The sequence below is a fragment of the Candida margitis genome (assembly GCF_024628925.1).
Source record: "Candida margitis strain CBS 14175 chromosome Unknown scaffold6, whole genome shotgun sequence".
NCBI classification, from domain to species: domain Eukaryota; kingdom Fungi; phylum Ascomycota; class Pichiomycetes; order Serinales; family Debaryomycetaceae; genus Lodderomyces; species Lodderomyces margitis.
This window is the reverse complement of record NW_026261776.1, coordinates 191,982-208,122: the sequence shown is the minus strand read 5'-3', so window position 1 is coordinate 208,122 and position 16,141 is coordinate 191,982. Positions and strand designations below refer to the sequence as shown.

The 16,141-nt window shown below is 39.2% G+C and overlaps 8 protein-coding genes across 8 annotated transcripts; 3 read left to right on the top strand and 5 right to left on the bottom strand. All coding sequences in view use genetic code 12, as the record gives it.

Annotated features, from left to right (window-relative positions):
• Nucleotides 1-4: 4 nt before the first annotated feature.
• CANMA_001528 (exopolyphosphatase) lies at nt 5-1,192 on the top strand (the record flags this gene model as incomplete). Its single annotated transcript, XM_051813505.1, has 1 exon — nt 5-1,192. One exon carries the CDS (start codon nt 5-7, stop codon nt 1,190-1,192), a length of 1,188 nt encoding a protein of 395 aa, XP_051672886.1.
• A 3-nt stretch (nt 1,193-1,195) lies between these two features.
• CANMA_001527 (putative polyadenylation protein) lies at nt 1,196-2,260 on the bottom strand (the record flags this gene model as incomplete). The annotated part of the gene is made up of 1 exon (XM_051813503.1): nt 1,196-2,260. One exon carries the CDS (start codon nt 2,258-2,260, stop codon nt 1,196-1,198), a length of 1,065 nt encoding a protein of 354 aa, XP_051672885.1.
• Nucleotides 2,261-2,419: 159 nt separating this feature from the next.
• On the top strand, nt 2,420-3,331 carry CSM3 (Csm3p; the record flags this gene model as incomplete). Its single annotated transcript, XM_051813502.1, has 1 exon — nt 2,420-3,331. The coding sequence occupies one exon, from the start codon at nt 2,420-2,422 to the stop codon at nt 3,329-3,331; it is 912 nt and encodes a 303-aa protein (XP_051672884.1).
• Nucleotides 3,332-3,342: 11 nt separating this feature from the next.
• Nucleotides 3,343-5,131, bottom strand: CANMA_001525 (uncharacterized protein; the record flags this gene model as incomplete). The annotated part of the gene is made up of 2 exons (XM_051813501.1): nt 3,343-4,845; nt 4,904-5,131. 2 exons carry the CDS (start codon nt 5,129-5,131, stop codon nt 3,343-3,345), a joined length of 1,731 nt encoding a protein of 576 aa, XP_051672883.1.
• A 197-nt stretch (nt 5,132-5,328) lies between these two features.
• RPN10 (proteasome regulatory particle base subunit) lies at nt 5,329-6,171 on the bottom strand (the record flags this gene model as incomplete). Its single annotated transcript, XM_051813500.1, has 1 exon — nt 5,329-6,171. The coding sequence occupies one exon, from the start codon at nt 6,169-6,171 to the stop codon at nt 5,329-5,331; it is 843 nt and encodes a 280-aa protein (XP_051672882.1).
• A 632-nt stretch (nt 6,172-6,803) lies between these two features.
• On the bottom strand, nt 6,804-11,144 carry ECM17 (sulfite reductase (NADPH) subunit beta; the record flags this gene model as incomplete). The annotated part of the gene is made up of 1 exon (XM_051813499.1): nt 6,804-11,144. One exon carries the CDS (start codon nt 11,142-11,144, stop codon nt 6,804-6,806), a length of 4,341 nt encoding a protein of 1,446 aa, XP_051672881.1.
• Nucleotides 11,145-11,877: 733 nt separating this feature from the next.
• FGR12 (Fgr12p) lies at nt 11,878-13,161 on the bottom strand (the record flags this gene model as incomplete). The annotated part of the gene is made up of 1 exon (XM_051813498.1): nt 11,878-13,161. The coding sequence occupies one exon, from the start codon at nt 13,159-13,161 to the stop codon at nt 11,878-11,880; it is 1,284 nt and encodes a 427-aa protein (XP_051672880.1).
• A 1,219-nt stretch (nt 13,162-14,380) lies between these two features.
• On the top strand, nt 14,381-16,090 carry ILV1 (threonine ammonia-lyase; the record flags this gene model as incomplete). The annotated part of the gene is made up of 1 exon (XM_051813497.1): nt 14,381-16,090. The coding sequence occupies one exon, from the start codon at nt 14,381-14,383 to the stop codon at nt 16,088-16,090; it is 1,710 nt and encodes a 569-aa protein (XP_051672879.1).
• Nucleotides 16,091-16,141: the final 51 nt, after the last annotated feature.

Genomic DNA, 16,141 nt, shown 5'->3' with positions numbered 1-16,141 from the left:
GCAAATGTCACTTAGATCTTACTTGGTAAACTTGAAACAGGCATTGAGCCTGAGAACTTTCAAGACTCCGTACAGGATTGTCACCGGTAACCAATCGGCTGATATGGACTCGGTTGTGTCAGCCATCACCTTTGCATACTTGACGTACTCTCTTAAAACCCCAAACGAGTACATAATTCCATTGATTGATATACCCAGGGAGGATTTTGCTTTACGAAGAGATATCAACAAGCTTTTGCTGTACCACAATATTACTGAGGACCTCTTGTACTTTGTTGAAGATTTCGACAAATTTTTGGACAAGAGCACTTCAATTGATTTGTCTTTGGTTGACCACAATGGACTACAAGGTGTTGAAATCAACAAAGGCTTTGATGGAGGCCAAGTAAATGTGGAGGCAATCATTGACCACCATGCGGACGAAGGTCATTTTGAGAATGCCAATCCTAGAATTATTAGAACATGTGGCTCAAATTCGACTTTAGTCTTCCACTATTTCCATGATTTAGCGGCGGGACAAGAGGAATTTTGGGAAAGCAACAAGGATGTTATCGAGTTGCTGTTAGGTCCTTTGTTGATTGATACTTCCAACATGACACAGAAAGTTGAAGATCCCGACATTAAAGCTTTCGAGTTTTACAAGAAAGTCTTGGCTAGTGACACTGTCAATTTCACTGCACAATCGAACTATAATGATTTCTACAAAACTTTGAAAACAGCAAAGAAAGATATAAGTGGATTTAGTTTTGCAGATATTTTGAGAAAGGATTACAAGCAATTCAAGTTCCTCCACGATGACAGAGTAGGTTTCAGCTCCATCAGCAAGCCATTGCTGTGGATCGCAAATAAATTTTCCATCCAAGACATCAAAGATGATCTTTCAAGGACATTAAAAGCGAACCAGATTGAGTTGTTGGTAATAACTGCATCTTTTACGCAGAAAGATACCGGCATCTATACTAGGGAGTTTTGTTACTACTACGAAGGGCAGAATGAAAAGTACGCTGAATTGTATCAATTAGTTTGGCAACAACTAGAACTAAGCACAGACTTGTATAGGAGCGAGGCAATTAGCTCATTAACAAATGGTGTTAATGACAGTGGGTCCCATTTGAAGATTTATAATCAAAAGAAAGTGACCGCAACCCGGAAGCAGGTAGTTCCTATTGTGAAGGAGGTATTAGAAAAATAAGTATTATGTGGGAATTATAGTCGGTATGTAACTAACTTGATAATTTATAGAACCAACATTAATACTAGAGTTTATCGTGTTATCTCGCAATGCTGCCAAGAGCTTATCCATCACCTCCTTGTATGGAATTTCAGTATGCTCGTAACTGTTGACAGCATTGGCCGTAATTTTACCCGAAAACCACCATACTTTTAAGCACTTTGGGAGTATACGACCGTTTACAGTGACATCGACATCTGTATTGAGTATCCACAAATACACATTATCCTCTCCCTCAACATCTACGACAAATTTTCTCACAGCCAGTGACTGTATTTTGGTAACGAATAGATTAACAGCATAAAGGAGTGGGTCGTATGTGGAAATTGCTTCCCCATTTCCTGTCGTGTAAGTAAGGCTTAACTTCCACTTGAACAATCGTATCACGTTTTGAAATTTATCACCAACAGGTTGGTGACAATTCTCACAAAAATAAAAAGCTTCATCACCGTCCCCTTTTAATTTTAAGGACTGGTTGACAATTTGTAAAAGATAGAACGAGCCAATGACTATAGTTTTATCGTCCTTCGGTTTCAAAACCCCGTAATTTTTATCCGTAGGCTGTTTATTCTCCGGTTTATGGCAATGCCAGAAATCCATAAGCTCATACCAGTAATCACCCGGCATGTCTTTGAATATGAATTCTAATGAGTCGATTAGCTGGTTTTGACAATTGCTGCATCTAAATTGAAATTCGTTTTTGGAGCCTGTCTTCGAAGTACGTTGGTTTAGCCACCCACAGGACCATTTATCGGGTCCATCGCACAGATCATTTGCCACTTTCATATCCATTTGCGAATGAGTTTTCAAGGAGATGAGAAGCCTGTCATTTTGAACTTTTAAACTTAGTGGGGACACCCTTTCTATAGCTAAGGGACATTTAACCTTAATGGGGTCCTGTCCTTTCACGGCAATAGTAATAATCCTCCCTTCCTCCTCTAGTCCTACACCAGTGATAGCATCAAAAGCTGCATCTTCTATTTCAACGGACAACTGGTTTAGCCTGGGGAGATATTCAACTGAATACATTTTCTTTGGAGCAAAGCGAATGGCTCGAGAGATGGGATAGAGCTACCATGAAATCATGAAAGTTCTAACGCAGCATTAAAACGCGTTACGCGAGAATTTATAAAATCTTCACCCCGAGAAGTATAGAGGTGTAAACAACCTACACTGGCAAAGCTCATTATGTCTTCGAATAGTCATGCAACAGAGGATGTGTTGGAACAAAACGCTTCCAACAATGGCAACAACTTGCTAGATGATCCCGCACTTCTTGGAATCGACGAGCCTTTAAAGCTCAAAACTAGAAAGAAGATTGCCAAGATTGACGACGAAAGGCTCTTGCATAACCCACGAGGTTTACCATATTTGCTAAAGAACCAACGAAGGTTACTTCGGATTATTGAGAAAAATGACAAGGAGTTTTACAAACAAGAAAAGGAGAAACTTGCAGTGCAGCCCAATTACAAACCTTCACCACAGCTCAAACACGATCATGAATACAACAATTTAGTATCAATTTTGCAGTTTTATCAATTATGGTGCCACGGTATGTTTCCCAAAGCAAACTTTAAAGATTGTGCATATCTTGTTAGATCATTGGGCCATAAATCTTCGCAGTTGCGTTTGTATAGACGCGAATTGATTGAGAAAGAGATTTACAAACTTAAAGTTGAAAGGGGAATCATCGATGAAAATGAAGTTAGCAGAGCAAGTGAAGAGGCACATACAGAGGATAATACCAACTCACAAATGGAAGGTGATAATATCACGGAACTAAGACCAACAGCGATAACTGCAAACGATGATGACGATGATACAGGATGGGATTTTATGCGTATTGGAGCTACATCCGATTCAACACGTCAAGACCTGAATGGTGAGCCTAATAGAACAGAAACCATAGGAACGACAAACGATCCAGCAGAAGATGGGTGGGATGATTTGGAAGACGACGAGGTTGCCGCATTCTTTGGAAAGCCCTCAAAGACTGCTCCTCAAATAGCAAATAATGATGAAGAGCTGTATCAACGCGAGGAAGCAGAAGAAGAGGATGAAGATCTTGCTCTAGAGTTAATGAGACAAGTCGATCCTTGAAAAAAGTTTAATCATTGAGAGCTGATATATATCTTTCTATATGTACACGCGTGGTCGAATATAGCAGACACCATTTCGCTATCAACTGGTTTGATTTTGTCTGCAAATAATGCAACTAGAAATCCGCCACTTCTCAAATACAAGTCGACATATTTGGCATTTTTATCTTTTTTAGTTTCATTGCTTCTCACTAATTTCGAATCGTGTCTAAAAAAAGGCATCAATAGACCATGATTGTAGACTGTATCACGATTGATGTTTGTATACTCCAATCCAAACTCAGATATAAAAGCTTTATAATGTATTGAATCTTGATAAAATTGTTCAATCTTGTTCTGCGATATCAAACTTGGGCTTCCTTGATTATGGTGACCAACTAATCTTGTCATGAACTCATCTGGTGATTTTCTTGATTTGACAAGTTTGCTTGCAAATTTAAACAGGTCTAAATTAGCTTTGTCCAAACCTGGAGGGAAATATTCATTCAAAATGCGGCATTTTTCAGCTACTCTTATCTCTAGGATGTAAACCAAGTCGTAATCAAATGATGCAGAAAGCAAGTTGGCCAATAAGGTGGCTGCTTTTTTCAAGGAACCAACTTTGAAAAGCATGTGCCACATTTTCTTATCGTCGATAGAATCTGCAGAGGGGGGAGTTTTCAGATGGTGTCCCGAGATTCGAAGACTGGAAAACTCTCCTCGTTGGGCATTCTTCTTCTTTTTCTTTTCCTCTGACTCGTTAGTTGAAGAACCTCTTTTAATCTTCTTACTGAAAGCGTAGAAGCGGATATTCTGATTTTGGTTATATGGCCCTCCTGAACCATCTTTTTCATAAACTAGAGACGACTTGTTCGTTGTTGGTCTTCCCAATTCCTTCATTAACTCCTCCAAAGAGTCCAGTTTCGTTTTATTTCCGTATAAAAGTAAAGAATCAGCAATTCCACGATCAGGTGGGTGACATTCAGTTCCAAAAGGCTGGTTCAAATAAGTCATAATTTCATCTCTGTAGGAGCATAAATTCTTAAACGATTGATCATTAAATCCAATTCTAGACTGATTGTCAAAAATGGCTAAAATCCCAATTACGCCTGCGTCGTCGCTCATCAAGGGCACGCCACAGTAGAACTTTATATATGGTGAGCCAGCAACTAATGGATTCGTTCGGGTTCTCCAATCTTGAGACGCATCTAATAATAGAAAATATCCATTTGATAATAAAGCATGAGAGTCTATCGCAACACACCGGGGAATAGTGGCGATCCCTAAACATGTTTCAAACTTGTAATAACACTTCAGATTATCAATCAATGAAATTGACACGCCGCTTACCTTGAACTCTCTCTTCAATCTGGCCAATAGCTTGTTGAAAAACTTAGAGCTACCCCAATGTTCCAAATCCTTGTATTTGGAAACGGCATCCAATCTTGATATCTCATCAAAACTCTCTGGTGGTTTCATATACCCTAAATCCTCCATAAATGGAGGGCAAGGGACTTTCGAAAGATTCCATTTTCCCTATTGATAACTTCGTTAGTAAGGTTTAAGCGCAAATCGAGCTGAGTGTTCTACTTACCTTTGAATAAGCATCAATGAAATGTGACTTAGTCAGTTGTATGGGTTTAACAACTAGCTCGTTGCTCGATGGTATGAACTTCTCAGGGATACCATTGATTTGCCTAATTTGGTTTTTTTGGTATGATACGGAAATGTGTTGATTTGGAGCGGAAACAATGGTAATTTTCGTGTTGACCATCGGTCTTCTTGATGGGGTTTGATCTTGAACGATATTACTTCTTCGCATGACGATAATTTCGAGAAAGACGTATTATTGTTGCCAATTTGCGTAGAAGGAAGTAGTGGGGTTAATTCCCCTCGTTTTTTTTTATGGGTGTTTGTTTTTGCAACCAAGTATAGAGTCTAACTCAGGCGACAAAAGAATGAGGCAAAATAAAGATAACGGTTGAAGCTCAACGTATGAATCACTTTATAGCTACTACTCTATTTAGAATCCTCCATTTTGACGTCCTGGTCTCCACCGTCCTTATCACCATCGTCCTTTTTCGAGTCTTCAGGTTTGTCACTACTTCCGCCTTCACTTTTAGCCTTCTCGGCAGCTTCCCTCTCTTGTCTCGCCTTCTCCTCTTCTAAAGACAACCTCAATGCCAAAGCCAAATCTGGATCCATGTTAGGGTCAATAATGTCTCCTGCACCAGCAACACCGCCACCGAAAAAGTCTTGCTCACCACCTGCACCGCTAAATGCACCATCTTCTACCAAAATCGGTGACGTAGCAACAACCTCATATAACAACCTTGGTCCAGGTGGAATTGTAACCAAGTGTGAACTGTCGTGGTTGTTTACGGTGGAATGAAATTTCTCCAACTTGCTAGTATTCACATTTTCTTCACCAAAGTTTATAATGTCAACTGCCACATTGTTCTTTTTCATCTTCTTTGCAAGCTTCTCTAACTCCTTGTCTTCCTCTTTTATGGGAGATCCAACGAATATTATGATCCTTTGGTGTTGCACTTTGTTTTGACGGTGTTTCAAGGCTAATGCAGCAACTTCTACCCCATTACTGAAATGATTCTCACCAGAGATCTTAGTCTCATGAACGCCAGATAATATCTTACCAAAGTCAGTGGTTAACGTACTCAACACCTGCGGACCTGTACCTCCGTAGGCCAATAACCCTACGGTGTTTTCAGGATTGGAATTGATCTTGTTCTGGAAAATAAATTCAGTGGCAGTCAATTGTGCGTCATATCTCGTAGTTAGATAATCTCCATTTCTCATATATTCGGAGTTATCTATGGCAATCATTGTAGCTTCGAGGACCATTTTGAATGCAGGGTTGATTAGTTTATTGCAACAACTTGTGGTTGAACAGTGCTGAGTTTGGTTTCCGTTGATGTTTTTTCGGATTTTTTTTTTGCCACACAAAAAAATGTCTCTACACGAAATAACATGGAAATCAGCTTGAATTACCCAAACTTAGTATGAAGCAATAATGGCGTACACAAGACAACAGAAGCAAGCTTTGATCAGCCACTTGAAGCTAGAACGATCTCGGATAGTGAAGCAGAATGAAGAGGTTCTTAATAAGGCTACTCAACAAACCTATCAAAAGGTTATACGGCGATTGAACAGGGTTAGTGTGTCGTTGCGTCAGGTTACATTGAAGGATGTGCTTCAAGTAGAGAGGCAAAAAAAATTGGAAGCCAGAAGCTTGATAAAGGACATTCAGGAATTGAAAATGAATTTGGTTAAACAGAAATTAGCTTAATGCGATGTGCAATTTGTTTGCCGGCATATTACCTGAGCAGAGTGATTAAAACCTATGATCTGTAGACAGTGGCGAGCTTCTTACTCTTGATCTTGCTGGCAAAGTCTCTCTCAAGAGCGATGGTCATCACAGTGCAATCTACGAATTCCGTATAACATCTAATAGTTCATTTAATAAATAATATACACTATGCATCTTCAGGAATACCCTCGTGGAAAAACTTACCTTCCGTAGTTTCTTGAATGATACCTGCTCTAATACACCAATCACCAAAAGGTTCTCCATCGTTTCTCTCCTTACTCCACCTCTTGAATAAGTCTTTCAAGATTGTCAAAATTTCATCTTCTTTGATCGAGTATCTGTAAATCTTATTCAATCTCTGTCCGTGGTGTCCTCCACCCAACATCAAGTTGTAAGCGCCATATGCTTTACCAACTAAGGCCACTTCTGCAACCCATGGTCTAGCACAACCATTTGGACAACCTGTCATCCTCATAACCACAGAGTCGTGTCTCAATCCATAATCTTCTAAAGCCTCCTCTAATTTGGTGATCAATTGGGGCAAATACCTTTCTGACTCAGCCATGGCCAAACCACAAGTTGGGAAAGCAACACAGGCAGCTGAAGACAATCTCAATGCTGAAAACTCAGTATTGTCCAATTTGTATTTTGCCAACAAGTTCTTCACGTCTTGCAAATCTTCATCCTTGATGTTGGAAATAAGCAAATGCTGATTACCAGTTAGTCTAAACTCTCCCGACTTCTTGTTGTCCTGCAAGTATTGAGCAATTTTACGCAAACCTGTCTTTTGTGGCAATTCCGGGGTATCTTCAATCCTACCATTCTCAATGAAAGCGGTAAAGTGATTGCATCCCAATTCATCCTTACACCATCCAAAATGATCAACATTGTTTTCAATCTTGAATGGCTTTGGTTCCTCAAACTTGTATCCCAACAAGTCCTCAACCTTGGACTTGAATACCTCAACACCCAAGTCATCGATTGTGTACTTCAATCTAGCATGCTTTCTGTTTGTTCTGTCACCAAAATCTCTTTGAACTAACATAATCTTCTCACAAGCAATGTGGATTTGATCTCTTGGAATATAACCAAACATGGAACCAGTTCTTGGGTAGGTCTTTTTGTTATTGTGAGTAGTACCCATACCACCACCAACTAACACATTGTAACCTATTACAATATCATCTTCAACAATTGCAATCAATCCAATATCATGGGCATACACATCAACATCATTATAAGGAGGGACTGTAATAACAATCTTGAATTTTCTTGGCAAGTAGGTTACACCGTACAATGGTTCGACATCAGCCAAAACATTACCAGCAACCAAGGTTTTCTTCTTTGTTGGGCCTTCTTTACGGTTTTCCCAAGCCTCTCTATCACCAGCCTTATCAGAAGGCATTTCACCTTCCAACCAGATTTCGTGGTATGCTGTTGTACTTGGCAACAAGTGGTTTGATATCAATGTACCAGTGGCAGAAACTTGTCCATGTACTTTAGCATTGTTTGGCAATGCAGACACCATCACATTTCTATTGACATCACCACATGCAGCCAAAGTGTCCATTAAAGCAGCATTCATACCTCTGATTGCCGGTTTCAAATCGTGTTTGACAACACCATGAAGTTGAAAAGTGGCTCTAGTTGTCAACTTCAACGTACCGTTACCTCTTTCATCGGCCAATTCGTCCATCTTCAAGTATTGTTTCGGATTGGCAATACCACCTGGCAATCTTACACGAACCATAAAAGCGTATGCCGGCTCAAGACCTTTGGCCTTACGTTCGTCTCTCACATCACGGTCATCTTGCATATAGATACCATGAAACTTGGTTAATTGTTGGTCAACGGCGCAAATTGAACCAGTTGATTCGTCTTGCAAACCTTCGGCAATAGTCCCTCTGAGATAATCAGAACCAATCTTCATATCTTCATTAGTGATTGGCTTTGGTTCTTCAACACCTTCAACATTGTCAACACCCAATGCAGCCCAAATCTTTGGAATCCATTCATTAAAACCAGTAGAGAATCCATCAGCATCTTGATCATCTCCCAATCCAATCTCAGCCAATTCAACACCACCATACAATTTAAGTTTGGCGTGCAAATCTTTACCAGGTTTATTGTAGTAATGCTTATCTTCCTTTCTTGGCCAATATTCTGAATCACCCAAACCAAACACTGAAAACTTAACACCAGAAAGATCCAAGGCGTTTGAATTTTTAAGGCCGTCCCAAAACTGTTTACCATTACCTGGAAACTCACCTTGACCCGAAGTCGATGTGACAAAAATAACGTTGGTTTCGTTTGGCAAGTCTTCCATTGAGATATCATCCATGGCTAACACATTTGCTTTCAATCCTCTTCCCAAGGCTTGTCTGTTGATTTTCTTAGCCAAGCCTTCTGCATTTCCACCATCGGATGCAAAAGCGATTGTTAATGGAGGACCAGACAAGCCCTGCAACAACATAGCATAAGACTCATCAGCAATTTTTGCTTGCTTGAGTTTAGCCTCAGTGTTGGCATTTGCGGTCAAGTTTCTTGACAACAAGGGGTCCTTAGAAGCCAACAAGGTCAACTTGTTTTCCTTGTCCAAAAATTCCTTCAATTGTTTTCTCAAATTCGATGAATCCAATTTAAAAACGTCAGTTTCCTTTGCCGCATTTGGATCGTATCTATACAATGGCCAGTAACCGGTATCAACAGCTTTCTTGGTTTCCTGCAAGACGGCCAATGTATTATCTGATTCATTGTGGTATGGTAAGTAGGCTAAAACTACCGATGGTCCATTAAACTTTTCGGCTTCAATAAATGCTTGCAATACTTGTGTATACGAAGAGTACACTGCCACCGATGCAACATAACAATCTCCATGGTTCATGGCGTACAAACCAACATCTTTCTTTCTAAACCCATTGATAGTTTTGTCTGAAGACTTTTCTTCATATGGTTCAGAATCAATGATCAACATGTTAATGTTTTTACCAGAAGTGATAACACTGTGGACACCTGATGAGCCCAAGTCAAAGGACCAGGCATCCGACCCTATAAGCCAATTACTATTGGTGGTGAAGTAAGTTGACAATGCAAGAAGTTCTCTCGAAGTGGTTGACGATTCATCTGTCTTCAATAACTCAATAGCTTCAAGTGGTATCCTACTTTCGACTTCACCATTCTCCTGCAATTGTACTAACCATTGAGACAACAAGTCAATCAATTTACTGTTATCTTTTGTTTTGAATTTATTCTCCTTCAAAGCGACTTGTACCAAGCTGGTCAAATTCTCTTGTTGTTCCTGGTCATGCAAGAATGCTCCGAAACCATATTCAGGGTTAGTCTCCAACCCAATATTATCGGCTTGATACTCATTCAAAATCTTCAAATTAGTGTCGTTGACTTGCTGCAAGATTTTCGAATAAGCCTGTTCCAAATTATGAGCCTCTGACACAGCCTTGTCGTATTCTTGATGTTGCTTGTTGGCGGTCTTATTTCCCAAACTGGAGTCTTTAGATTCACCGTAGAACAAATTTTGAGAAGGTTTATCTGATTGGACGTTTGAAACAAGTTTGATCAAAGCACCGGTATAGTTTATCACAGGGCTAAAAGTAGCAGACACAATTTTTGTAAAGTTTTTCAAAGTTTGGTGCTCTGCGTATTCGGCAAAAAAATCAAGGAGCAATGGAGAAAATTGCGAAAAGCCAGTGTTTGCTTGTTGTACAATGGTGAGCGTTTCAACATGGTCAGGTACGATTTTAAGTAAGCGCGCGAGGGAAAATGGTTGATATACCCTAATGCTAATCAACAAAACACCAGCTTTGGTAGCAGCCTCTAATAAAGCATCGTCCAATTGACCAAGATAAAGAATAGCATCCTTCTGCTTTTGTATTTTGCTGGCAACTTCAAAAGGTTGAACATCAAACTCAGCTAACACTTTGTCAAAAGACAACTCATTCAAGTCTTTCAAAAATATACCCTCAGATGGTTTGATAGATTCACTCGACTTATACGTTGCGTCTGAGACGTAAAAGTGGAAAATAGATGTATTCAATTTCTCCGATAAGTTGTATGCCAAATTGGCAAATTGGTAGGTTTCACGTGGACTCTGTGATATTAATATTGGAAACTTCAAGTCTTTCAAACTGGTAACAACCGTGAAGTCTGAGTTATGTATTTCGACATGGTTGACAACTTTGTTGTTTTTAAACGATGATGCCGACAAAAAGGGCAAGTTCTTCAACAAGGTTTCAGAATCTGTTGTCACGGTAACAGTGTCAAGCTCTTGTTCTTCTGATTCTTCATCTCCTCTATCGTGTCTTTGGTTATCTCTATCCAACAAAAAATTCTCTACCAATGCGTATGGATCATTTGAGCGAATAAGCTTGTTCGCATTTGATACCAACTTTGCAAATGGTGACTCAACCGACTTTGCTGGCTGGGTAACAAAGTTGATTCCATCAACTAGGCTGATTGTTCTTGCAATAGATTCTTCTTTGCTCAAACTCATTTTTGCGGACACTTCTCAGCCAATATAAAATCGTGGATGCTTTTGGATACGTAAGTCTAAAATGCAAAGTGTAATGAGGAACTGCAGCTAGTAGTTTTGAAAGTAACAAATGAACAAACTCAAACTATAGGTTTGAAAAGGAAGAAAAATTTGCAATCATAATAACTGCATCTTACTTTGATTAAATTTTTAATTTATGGAGACAAAAAATGAGTGAGTTATATGCAGTATCATTTCTGATTACTCGACGGCACGTGCAATAACCAATAAAACATCAATTATTGCACAAAGAGTACTCTTGTTTTATCGAGCAACGCGGCTAATGAGTCAGCAATAATTTATGAATCTATTTGACTCTCCCAACAAACAGCTATAATTAAAGAAAACGCACATGAGATTTGGAATATGGTGTAATACATGTTGTTTATTACGAAACCTAGGATACATTGTGAATTTGTATATGCTCTCCATCTTTATTAGCACCGCGGTAAAATACATTTTTTTCGATCTTTTTTTCGTCCCCGCGCCCCCGGTTTCGGATGCTTCTGATTTTGCACCCGATTGTGGTGTGTAATTATTAATCAGGCACTAGTTAGTTATCAGAGAATTGTATGCGACTACATATAGAAGTAAGAGTTAAACCACCTAGACTACCCTGAGAAATTAAATTATGTATATTAATTTTCGCTGATCCCTTTATTGATTTGGCCATTTCAAGCGTCTGTGGGCTGAATTATTGACGCCTGTTGGGAGCCCTTTTCCAAGCAGCGTGGTCCTTCGGCCTGTAGTTCAAGGTGCCTATACAGGAGGAATAAGGAACCAACCTATTATAAGACTCTTTACCATTGGTTGGCGACTTGATATTAGTATATGCCTTGTAAACTGACAACGGCGTCCATTCAACATCTTTATCAGATCGCTTTTTTATCAGTTCTGGAATTTCTGGACTTGGAGGAGACTGCCCATTCAAAAACAAGTCTTGAATTACAAATTCTGCTCGTACTGTCTTCAACACTGCATCACTAACACATTTCGGCTCCAAGGTCGACAATCGTATCTTCATTTTGTTGTAAAACTGTGTAGATCCAGTTGTTTCATCGTCAGGCCATTCGTAAATCAGGGTCGTTATATACTTTTCGCCACTTGTCCTCGGCTGAACTATTGCCCGAGTCCTTCGTGGCAGAGCTACCAGAAGCTGTAGAGCTATTGGATCACTAAAAAAATTGGCTCCCCTCTCGGTATGGGCTTGACCTTCATACGATAGTCGTTCATCCCACACACATTCTTCTTCGGGACAGAGGTCTCCTGCCTCATCATTGGAGTTACATTGCATGATGCTGTCGTCTTGGTTATAATGGAAGGAATTATCTATCAAGTCCTCATCTTCGATAGTAGATGTGGAACAAACAGCAGATTGTATGTCGCCATCTTTCAGGTTCTTAGCTTTGCTGTTTCCGTCATTGTCCTCAACATATGCTTTACCCGACGTGTTTACGTTTAATATATCATCGCCATCGTGAAGCATATTTTCCTTCTCCAACAAACACTCCCAGTAGGTCGAGTCCAAGTGGTGTTCAAACGTGAATTCATGATTAGCTTTATACGTGCTGGTTGATGTGTTTAAAAGACTGTCACTTGAGACACAATTTTGGTTTTCCAGGAGATTAAAATTGCTAGGATTCTGACTGTCAAGTATGCCAAGAAGGTCGGTATTATCAGTGTCATATTCTGCTGAAAAAGCTGGTTTCATCAGCTGTAATGTATGGTTTGATATAGAAGGCGAAATTTCAAGTCCAGTGTTTTGAGAAGCCAGATGGTGAAGTGACTGCTGAGCAATTTGCAAGTACCCCCATTCGACAGAATTGAAGTTGATGTTTGTGTGTGGCTCGACCGTAAAGCAGTTGGTACCATTTCCATTGAATTCCAAGTCCTCGACAGCATTTGCATGGTCTTCATCTTTAGCATCCTTTAGTTCAATATCATTGGAAAAGTGGTTGCTGTCATAATCAAAGTCCATAATAAACCAACGAGCTGACTACCCGCTTTTCTTTTCTGCTGACAAGGGTATGTGTGTGAAGCTTTGACGAGATAGTCTTTTGATATCCAGTGAGTGTATGTTGATTTTCCCTTTTGAAGCTGGCCTGCCTTTACAATGAGATTGTTATCCAAACCGATCAGACAGGCGACGTATGCACAAGCTATGGTGCCCTTCAATTGTAATACCAAAAAAATAAAAAAGGACAAAAAGCACGAAAAAGAAGGGTTATTGGCTTGAGATCGCAAAGGAGCTCTCAGCTGTTGAATATTTTGTGAAAGAAAGATAGCTTGAGTATATGGGAACCAATTTTATGTTATGTTTGAACATTTATATAAAAAGGTTAGCAAGGATAAGGGAAAATTGCATACTATATTCTGTAGAAATGGTTTTGTGTAAAATACACACTATGCACTTGTCTTTGATGCAAGATGTTTCAAATACAGTTAGCTAGGTCTAGGCTGAGACCGTCGATACAAATGAAAAAGGAGTATTGTGATTGCAATGATTTCTAAACTCCATTGAATATTAGACTATCACTTATTACTCTCTAATAGGATAGATATCAAAGTTGCAATTATTGGTTGTAGGAAATTTTGTCTTCTCTTGTGTATATATTCATTTCATTGACGGCGGTTTAAACGATTTTGCAACCAAAGTCTGTTTTTTATTTTCTGTTGCCTCTCTCAGTGTCAGTATTATTTGTCTGTGTTTTTTTTATTTTTTTGATATGGCAGACACTTTGTATTCAAGATGAGCAAATACGAGAAAGGCTGTGGGTCAAAGTCAAGAGATCCTGGTACTCACAAGTTGGTACTTCTTAATAGCAACTTTTAACACTTTTTGCAATTTTCATGTCAAACAAAACAAGGAAACGATAGTAGGACATACTTGAACATACAGAAAATAGTTAACGAAGTTCCAATTGGTCGTGCGAAACAGAGCAAATATCGTAATTTTCAATTTTTTATTTTATTTTTTTTCATGCACTCTGACTCAATCGGATTAATCTCTTGCACACATTAAAAAGTGAAAATTTAATATAGGAAAAGACTCAAATCAGAGACTCAGTGCTGCACCGTCCAACCTTTTTTTGAATTCTTGCTTTTTTCTATTGCTTTTTTTTTCTTGGTTGTTTATCGAGACGAATTCTTGTTCATTCATTAATCGAAATTTGTATTTAAAATCTTTGATGTCGGTAATGGTCAAGCTAAGACCAACGTCATCTAGGCAACTATTAGCATTGCTCAGTCTACATCAGGGTAAAACTTTTGTTAGAACAAATGCTACAACTACATCAGTGGCCAAGTGGCCAGAACTTTCAGATTCGGACTTTACCCAGAGCTCGCAAGGAAGCATCTCAAAGCAACCGGATTATATTAAATTGATTTTAACATCAAGAGTTTACGACGTTGTTCCGGATGCAGGCACACCATTATCTCATGCAATAAACTTATCTCGGAGATGTGGCTCCAACATTTATCTAAAGCGTGAAGATTTGCTACCAGTCTTTTCTTTTAAGTTGAGGGGTGCCCATAATATGATTGCCCATTTACATTCTAACTCAAAACAGCCAATGTCTGGTGTCATTGCGTGTTCTGCTGGTAATCATGCACAAGGAGTTGCTTACTCTGCTAATAAGCTAAACATTCCTGCCACTATTGTCATGCCAACTCCTACTCCATCAATAAAGTACAGCAATGTTTCGAGATTGGGTTCACAGGTTGTATTGTATGGTGATGACTTTGATTCTGCTAAGCAAGAGTGCGCAAGACTAAGTAAAGAAAACAATTTGGTGAATATCCCACCATTTAATCATCCGTATGTTATTGCAGGTCAAGGTACCGTTGCGTTAGAAATCACGAGACAGTTGAGATTGGATAAATTAAGTGCCATATTTGTACCAGTTGGAGGCGGTGGTTTAATCGCAGGTGTTGCGGTCTATTTGAAACATATAGCACCACACGTTAAAATCATTGGAGTAGAAACCTATGACGCCGATGCTTTGTATCAGTCATTGAAGAATAAGGAACTGACACAGTTGGACAAAGTCGGACAATTTGCTGATGGTACTGCTGTCAAGGTGCTTGGGGATGAGACATGGAGGTTATGCAAAGACTTGGTTGACGAAGTTGTGTTGGTCAATACTGACGAAATCTGTGCCGCAATCAAGGACATTTTCGAGGATACAAGGTCCATTACCGAGCCTTCAGGAGCCTTATCTGTTGCTGGATTGAACAAGTATATCGATATCCACCCCGAAATTGATCACAGGAATAAAACATATGTTCCTATTTTATCAGGCGCAAATATGAATTTTGATAGGTTAAGATTTGTCAGTGAAAGAGCTGTTTTGGGTGAAGGTAAAGAGGTTTCTTTAGCTGTGACCATACCCGAGAAACCAGGTGAGTTTGCTGTGTTGCAACAACTTATTAACCCAAGAGCAATTACAGAGTTTTCATATAGATGCAGTGGACTCGACAAGGCAAACATTTTTGTTTCCTTCAATGTTGCTGATAAGAAGGTCGAGAAGCCTTCAGTCATTGATGCCATGACCAAGGCAGGATTTGAAGTTGTAGATATTTCAGAAAACGAGTTGGCTAAATCGCATGGTCGTTATTTAGTTGGTGGAAAGTCACACATTTCAAGAACGGAAAATGAAAAGTTGTACCTGTTTGAGTTTCCAGAGAAGCCCAATGCGTTGTTCAACTTTTTGCAAGCATTGAAAAGTGATTGGGATATTAGTTTATTCAATTACAGAAATCATGGCCACGATGTCGGTAAAGTTTTATGTGGATTTATCTTACCCGATGGCTCAGAGGTTGAATTTCAAGAGTTTTTGAAAAAGATTGGCTACACATTTGTCGATGAATCAGACAACGTGTTTTACAAGAAATTTTTGAAAAACTGAAATGTTGAATAGTGTACTTTTTTTAAAAATTGTATGTACAAGAATGATTTG